General features: G+C 44.5%; 1 protein-coding gene across 1 annotated transcript in view; it reads left to right on the top strand.

Moving 5' to 3' along the window:
- The first annotated feature begins 6523 nt into the window (after positions 1 to 6523).
- Positions 6524 to 9007, top strand: part of TGFA (transforming growth factor alpha) — a 99830-nt gene continuing 97346 nt past the window's right edge. The window contains exon 1 of the mRNA XM_089687191.1: positions 6524 to 6957. Coding sequence (XP_089543317.1) covers positions 6915 to 6957 — 43 coding nt within the window. The 5' untranslated portion in view covers positions 6524 to 6914. The remainder of the gene's footprint in view (positions 6958 to 9007) is intronic.

Below are 9007 nucleotides of genomic sequence, written 5' to 3'. Positions count from 1 at the left end.
CCATCTTGTGTTTCTTTCTATTAATTATTCCTTTAGACTGTAAGCTCTGATGGACAGGGCTTTCACTTATAATGCATCTTGTTTCTGCAGTAAATGGTTTGCTAGGCGTGGAATGTTATTACTGTTCAGATGTTTTCAATGTTTTGTATATTATTTTACACACTTTGTAAAGCAACAATGGAAATTATGTAAATCATCAATTATACTCTACCCATAACTGTTAGTAGTAAGAACCTTGCACCAGATGAAGTTACATACAGCAGTAACATTTTTGGTTGCATCACATAGGTATAAACTACATTGTAAATGACATGGAACTGAAATACAGGAATTATGAATTACATTACTGCAGTAGTAGTAGTTGTAGTAGTAGTAGTAGTATGAAAGCAGCAGAAGTAATATTAGTAGCCACAGTAATAAGGGTAGCTCCATTCATACCCTCAACAGATCTCCTAATGAATTGGAGCAGAAGAAGATGGATATCACTTTTATGACATCTATACCTGTTCAGTTTTTGTCCACATTTTGACAGCTGACTGTGGTGAACCTGTGTTGGATCTATGGGCTGCTGAATGTAAATGGACTTGTGACCATTTACATCAGGCTACCTCCAATCTGTCATGTTTAGGTCCAGAAAACGGAAAAGGACACAGTATTTTTCTGTTTTTTCCTGGACATGGAAGAACTCGAAGATAGAAGGATGTAAATAAACACAAGTCTGTAGCCTGTCCATAGACCTGCATGAAAGTAACGATCAGGTCTGGCTGAAAAACTGACAAGTGGACCTGATCCTAAAACCTGTATAAGGGGGCCTTATCAGATATTGATACTATGGTATCAATACATGATAAAAAAAATCATGGCCAATGTATATATGTCCTCTCAATCCAGCTCTGAGCACAATCGGGAGACACCTATCACCCCATAACAGGAAGTGCCAAAATATAGACCTTCATTGCAGGAGTAACAGTTATTATTTTAATGAACTTTGAAGACAACTTTTGAAATTACAATAAAGTGTATCAAACGCAAAACATTTTTTTTGCTTAGTTTCGCATAGACTGGTAAGGCATTTTTATTGCTGATTGTGTCCCCATTATAGGGATTCTCCTTCTTTATTTGTCCTGGTGATTACTATTACTGGGACTGAAAGTGAGGGGAAATCCAAACTTTTGAGTTGTCACCAGAAAATAAATGGAGGGGAAATCTTCTAATGGGGTCACTTATTGGGGCTCATGCACACTTGAGCTCAAAAACACTGCTTTTACTGGCAATTGAGCTTTTTTTTTTTTCTCTGCCTCTAAATGCCCCTCCATGTTAGTCTATGTGTCCATGCACACTATAGGTGTATATGGGAGTTTAGGGGCAGAGCCCCCCCCACACCAAAGTTGCGTGCAGGGGCGGACTGACCATTTGGAAACTCGGGCACTGCCCGAGGGCCCGGGGTCAGTAAAGGGCCCATGAGATGCCCCTGGTACCTTTTTCATAGGCTTTTTTGAGTTTGGGCAAGGACACAGGGGCCCCATGATCCCTCATTGCCCAGGGGCCCCATGAGTTGTCAGTCCGCCCCTGGTTGCGTTCAGGAGAGGAGCTTTGAACATAAAAAATGCTCAAAAGCACCTACACCTGTATAGATGAGCATTAAAGCTAGACGTGTTCATGCACGTTTCTGTATTTATACATTCAAATAGTCAGAATAAATGAACATTCAGGCCAATAAAATGCGTTAAGGCGTGAGCGTGCATGCAAAAACGCAGCTTTTACTGTGTTTTTCTGCTGCTAAACTTCTACTATGTGCATGGGGCCTTACAGTGATAACAGTCTAAAGGGGATTTCCCTCACTTCCTCCCACTCTCTGTTGTGTCTATAGGGCACAAAGTAAAGGCAAAACAAACTGACGGGAGTGAACAAAAATATTAAAACTTCTAGAAAATGTGGTGATTGTATTCAAATCCACTTTAACAATAAAGACATAGATTCCTAATGTCTTCATAAAGAGTACCTGTCACCTGCCCATGCTATCACACAACCTCCTTGGGATAGCAATAAAGTAAAAAAAAAACTATAAAAAAAAAATTACATAAAATCGATAAAAATAATAGAAAAATTAAAGCACCCTGTCATCCCCGCACATAACCCATATATAAACAGTGAAGCTTGGGGAGAGCATGGATATGTAAACAATGGGTCAGCACAGTGGCTAAATGGTTACCACTTCTACCTGGCAGTACTAGCGGTAGCTGGTTCGAATCCCAACCACAGCACTACCTACCTAAAGTTTATATGTTCTCCCTGTGCCTGTGTGGGTTTCCTCCAGATACTCCAGTTTCCTCCCACACTCCAAAGACATGCTGGTAGGTTAACTGGTTCCTGTCTAAATTGGCCCTAGTATGTGTATGTGTATGTATGAATGTCAGTTAGGGACTTTAGATTGTACACCCCTAGAGGGTTATGGACTGATGTGAATGTACTGCATCAGGGCCGGTGTTAGACTATTTTGGGTCCTAGGCAAGACCAGCTACTTGCACTCCCCCCCTCCTCTCCGGTAGGTATATCTCCTTTTCCCTAGGTGTATTATTAGCATCTCTCTCTCCTCTCCGGTAGGTATATCATGTGTATCCCTCTCTCCTGTCCCCTAGGTGTATTATGAGCATCTCTCTCTCCTCTCCGGTAGGTATATCATGAGTATCCCTCTCTCCTTTCCCCTAGGTGTATTATGAGCATCTCTCTCTCCTCTCCGGTAGGTATATCATGAGTATCCCTCTCTCCTTTCCCCTAGGTGTATTATGAGCATCTCTCTCTCCTCTCCGGTAGGTATATCATGAGTATCCCTCTCTCCTTCCCCCTAGGTGTATTATGAGCATCTCTCTCTCCTCTCCGGTAGGTATATCATGAGTATCCCTCTCTCCTTTCCCCTAGGTGTATTATGAGCATCTCTCTCTCCTCTCCGGTAGGTATATCATGAGTATCCCTCTCTCCTTCCCCCTAGGTGTATTATGAGCATCTCTCCTCTCCGGTAGGTATATCATGATTATCCCTCTCTCCTGTCCCCTAGGTGTATTATGAGCATCTCTCTCTCCTCTCCGGTAGGTATATCATGAGTATCCCTCTCTCCTGTCCCCTAGTTGTATTATGAGCATCTCTCTCTCCTCTCCGGTAGGTATATCATGAGTATCCCTCTCTCCTTTCCCCTAGGTGTATTATGAGCATCTCTCTTTCCTCTCCGGTAGGTATATCATGAGTATCCCTCTCTCCTTTCCCCTAGCTGTATTATGAGCATCTATCTCTCCTCTCCGGTAGGTATATCATGAGTATCCCTCTCTCCTTATCCCTAGGTGTATTATGAGCATCTCTCCTCTCCGCTAGGTATATCATGAGTATCCCTCTCTCCTGTCCCCTAAGTGTATTATGAGCATCTCTCTCTCCTCTCCTCTAGGTATATCATGAGTATCCCTCTGTCCTGTCCCCTAGGTGTATTATGAGCATCTCTCTCCTCTACGGTAGGTATATCATGAGTATCCCTTTCTTCTTTCCTTTAGGTGTATTATGAGCCTCTCTCCTCTCCTTTAGGTATATCATGAGTATCCCTCTCTCCTGTCCCCTAGGTGTATTATGAGCATCTATCCTCTCCGGTAGATATATCATGAGTATCCCTCTCTCCTTTCCCCTAGATGTATTATGGGCATCTATCTCTCCTCTGCGGTAGGAATATCATGAGTATCCTTCTCTCCTGTCCCCTAGATGTACTATGACCATCTCTCTCTCCTCTCCGGTAGGTATATCATGAGTATCCCTTTCTTCTTTCCCCTAGGTGTATTATGAGCATCTCTCACCTCTCCTTTAGGTATAGATCTCCATTCTATCAGGACCAGATGCCTATGCAGCAGTGCTTCGGCAGCAGTGGTAAGCCAGCTGAATGTTCAGAAGCCGGCAGAGAGTAGGTAAACCAGCAGCCATTGGTGAGCCCTAGGCAGCTGCCTAGTTTGCCTAGTGACAGCACTGTCCCTGCGCTGTGAAATTGACGGTGCTATATAAGTACTTGAAATAAGTAAATAAAAATAAACTGCTATCTTTTTATTCTACAGTTCCTCTGATTTCAGAAAATATTTCATGTTCTGTGGGGTGTAGGTCATTTTATAGCAAAAAAAGGAGGTTTTTATATGTGTGCAAAAATGAAAATACTTGCTCTAGAGTCCAGGCGGTTATGTGTGCAGAACAAAAAGCTCTGGCTGCAAAAGGGTTAAACTCCAAACTTTCTGCAGGGACAGAAATAGAAATTATTTGACAGGTGAAGTGACTGTCACATGGATACATTGTATCAGTTTGCTTGGAGTGCTATGGGATAATACTGGAATCCACTCTAATGGATTGATTATAGGCAGGGTCAGGGCTTCCGCTAGGCAAACTAGGCAGCTGCCTAGGGCGCACTGCCACCTAGGGGTGCCTGGGTGCAGTACAGGCTGGCACTCTTTCTGTGTGGGATGCCAACACATTATGAATGATTCTTCAGCTGAGGGGAGGGGCGGCAGAGGGGAGAAAGAAAGGACAGAGGTAGATGTCGGGGTGTCTGGAGCCAGTGTAGCAGCTGAGCTGCCACTACTTCCAGTGTTCCTCTCAGACTCAGTCCTTTACTGGCGGCTGCTGATCACTGTGGAGTTCCAGCCGTTCTCTTCCCATTCATTAGCAGAGGCAGAACTGCATCTATGGAGGAAGGTAATGTCTGACTCTGATGTCTCGTGTTTATGTGAGTGTGACCCGGCTGGACATCGATCACATGTGCAATGTGTCAGTGAGTGATGACATCATCACGATCCCACAGCCTGCTCTTCTAATGCCTGCTGATCTGTGTCAGTGTTGGTGGTGGTGTGTTGTGTTGGATCTGTCACTGTGTGGGATCACTAAGTTCAGGTGTTGTGTGTGTGTGGGCTGCCTGCTGTCACAGTGTTTTACCCCCCCCCCCCCCATTGCCTGGGGAATTGCAGCTTAGGATCTGTCAGAGTGTGAATCAGGGGTGGACTGACAACTCATGTGGCCCCCGGGCAATAGGGGATCATGGGGCCCCTGTGTCCTTACCCAAACTCAAAAAAGCCTATGAAAAAGGTACCAGGGGCATCTCATGGGGCCCCCTACTGACCCCGGGCCCTCGGGCACTGCCTGAGTTTCCAAATGGTCAGTCCGCCCCTGGTGTGGATCCATCATCCTCCATTCACTGCAACTGTCACCCTGCCACTGCCAGCCACAGATACATTCCATCCATAACACTGATTTTGTCTTTAACCCCTTGGCGCCAACGTCACACAAATATGTGGCCTCACAGAACTGGGCTTTTTTCTCATATTTGAGTACCTGTCTTTGTGCTGGGAGTGCGCCGCACAGCACACTCTCAGCACAAAGACTGGGGTGTCACTGAGAGCCCCGGGACCAGTTCTAAAAATTGGGATTCGGGACTCCCAATTCCAGGTCAAATGATTGCTGTGATAGCCTCTGATTGGCTACCATAGTGATCAGTCACTGTGAAGCCTGCCCCCCTTGTTTTTTTTTCTCTGAATGGACGAAGGAGATACATTGTATCTCTCTCCATCCTTGCATAGAGAAAAAAAAACAACTGTTTGTAAAAAAAAAAAGCTAAATATTAATAAATAAAATTAAAAATAAAGAAAAATACCTAGATCAAGGTTTGATCTAGTTCTGTGCCAGGGTTAGTGTTTGGGTCAAGGTCAGGGTCAAAGGCCAGGATTTTTTTTATTTTTTAAAATCGGTATCAGTGTCTGTATGTTTTAGGTAAAAAACAAAAACAAAAAACAAAACAAAATGCGCACTATTGTTTCTGGGCTGTAGTACAGATACAAACAGCAAACACGTATATGGTATCGCTGCGATCATCAAGAGCTGGAAGATTTATTTCGGGTTGTTCTTTGGTAGTAGGTTATAGTGGTAACAAGAAATACACAGCTAAAATAAAAAACAAACTTTTTTTACAATTTTGGGCCAGTTTTCCTTTGATAATAAAAATTACCATTTACCACCAAATGAAAGCCCAATTTGTCCTGGAATAAAACGCGGTATAATTCACCTGGATGTACAAAGTAGTTGTGATATGTATGGTGTTTCTAACACAAGTCAAAGTTGTAAAATCTTACTTCGGCTTTAAGATTCGCTTTACCCTCAGGCATGAAGGTTCTAATATTGGTGCTGGTGGCATCTTATGGCACTTACTTTTGCAAATTAAAAGAAATTTAGCAGTTTCAGGTTTTGGTGATTTAATATTTTTTAATGGTTGTAAAAAAAATTATTTTTGTGGGGGGCGCATGTCTCTGATCTTGCCTAGGGCGCAAAATCGACTAGCACGGGCCCTGATTATAGGACCCAGTCAGATGTTTGTCCTGAATCAGTCTCTCCAGTGATGTGTCCATTGATCAGAATGGGATGTCACTCCCTCCCCGGACAGTTGGGTGACAATAGCGCCTCCATGGTGGAGCGCAGTGTGACAGCTCAGAGAGGGGCGGGGCCCCCGGACAGCTCAGCTCTGGGGCCAATTTCTCATTGCTCACCTGCACCGCTCAGCTCAGCACTCAGTTCTCGGCCGGGACAGGCAGACCAAGAGGAGGAGGAGGAGAAGGAGAGCTCCGGTGGGGGATGTGATCTGCTAACACCCCGATCTGTCCACACACCTGACACCATGGGAGTCACCTCCAGAACAAGGTGTCACTGAGATCGTCCCAGGATGGTGGCCGGAGCCTGTGCTGGGATCGGGCAGTGATCCTGGGCTGGGATCGGGCGGTGATCGTTGCCGTGGACTGTCCCATGGATGTGTGTTCCCTGTAAGTGGAAGGAGAGTCGTCCGGCAGAAAAAAAGTGACAGTTCGGTGACAGTCGGAGGGCGGACTAGTCCATCGCCGGGGATCGGCAGGAGTATGGTGCTGTCATCTGCCGGGGACGTCATGCTGCTGCTCCTAGGTAGGTCCTGCGGCCACCTTCCGGCCAGCCAGTGATTGTACAGAATCGGATTAATTCTTTCAACGATCATCGCAGGTCTATGATGGAAATCTCTGCCGGAGTCTAATGGGGGGGGGGGGGGCATATACGCTGTGAGAAATGATCAATTTCTTTTCTGATCCATCTCTCCCCATAGGAATAGTTGATCGATAACCCAATCGATCAATATACCACACACAGTGGAATTCGATCAATAGTTGGAAGACATCATCATAAATTATGTATCCTATCCCTGTGCCTGCTGGGCAACCTCACAAGCCAATCAAAATTCAATCAAATTTATGACCTTATCAGCTGAGATGCCGTACGATCGATATTTTCCCTTCTGCCCTATCGACTCGTTATGATCTGGTCTAAATTAGTCGGTAGGGAAGTTATGGCTAATTGATCAAGTCGATCAGATTTTTAAAAAATCAAAGTGTGTACGGCCACCAAAGATCTGACCTTATATTATATATATATAGATCTGATTGTACAATCTGCCCTGTGTAATATAAGGCCCTGCATGATTGGATACAAATCAATTGGATTGTTGAGGTTTGTCCCCATACTATATAGTTTTGGTATCTTTAGCGCTGCGTTTACACCTGAGCGATGTGGCACATCTCGTTTTGCGTTGCAGATCAGCCTATGGACTTGAACGATCTGCCTGTGGCGCAACAAATGCGCCAAAGAAGCTCAAGTACCATTATCGGGCAACTGCTACCCACATTAAAATATTATGGTCTCGCAAACGCAACACGTTTTTGATGCAATTCCAGAAATGTGGGCAGAAACATTTCCATGTCGCTTCGGTGTGAATTCAGTCTAAAGGAGAATGTACAATCAGATTGCATAGTGTATGGCCAGCTTTAGCTAGATCTACCACACCTAAGTAGTAGAAGAAGTCCCACCTGAACAATTTATTAGTGTACAGTCAGGTAGGTTCCCCTACTACATACTTCTAAAAAAGGAGGTTGTAGAATCAGATTGTAATTGTATGGGCACCTTTCCAAAAATCGATGATTTGCTGTCTTTGGTGGTGATGAAATCAGATACGTTGTTTTTCCGCTCATATATTTGTGCGTCTGCTTACAACATGGGGTCAATGACATTGTGTTGGACATGTGTGCCCACATCAAAGCAATGACATCATCATCAGTAATGTGTGGAGTAGACTGCCTATAGTGAACATAAGTGTTATCTGGTGCTATGCCATTGATTGTATGAAGAGTCGGGTTTTGGCGATGTGTTATGGCACCTTGTTATGCTGACCATACACTGTACAATCTCCTTTAGATCTACCAACAACTATGTAATGTAGTGGGTTGTGGGACTGGTTGATTGGTTTGTATAGGTTTGTCTACTCAGACGGAAAGGACTTGAGCTGATGGCCTCATTGAAGATTCCCATCCATGAGTAAGGTTTCTAGTATGCTAATCCTCTGGGAAATGTTCTCATCACTGGGACTAATAATAAATGCTGACATCACGGCTCATTAGACGAGGATGACATAGAATAACACCCCACACACACACACACCGAGATCACAGGTGATGTGTAAGCTCTTCAGGCATCCTTGGTACTCCGATTCCTTGAGTATTACAAGCCCCAGCCTGCCGTGTCCAAATGTCTCTCCTACTCAGTAAGACCTAGATTGTTCATCATAGGACCTGGAGGACATGCTGGAAGTATTAGTCCCTCATCTTCCCAGACACAGGTCCCCCCAGTGTATGGTGTATAGAGAAGATCAGAGGATGAATCCTAGTAGACAGACAACAGGCAACCTTGGTACTCCGACTCCTTGAGTATTACAAGCCCCAGCCTCCCGTATCCACATGTCTCTCCTACTCAGTAAGACCTGGATTGTCCCTCATAGGACCTGGAGAACATGCTATAAGTATTAGTCCCTCATCTGCCTAGACACAGGTCCTCTCAGTGTATGGTTTATAGAGTAGATCAGAGGATGGATCCTAGTAGACAGACATCAGGCATCCTTGGTACTCCGACTCCTTGAGTATTACAAGCCCCA

The sequence above is a fragment of the Staurois parvus genome, unplaced genomic scaffold (genome assembly GCF_062004578.1).
Source record: "Staurois parvus isolate SC_StPar_1 unplaced genomic scaffold, SC_StPar_1.0 ptg000420l, whole genome shotgun sequence".
In the NCBI taxonomy this organism is placed as follows: Eukaryota; Metazoa; Chordata; class Amphibia; order Anura; family Ranidae; genus Staurois; species Staurois parvus.
Note: the sequence above shows the minus strand (reverse complement) of the source record. Positions and strands in the feature narration are given on the sequence as shown.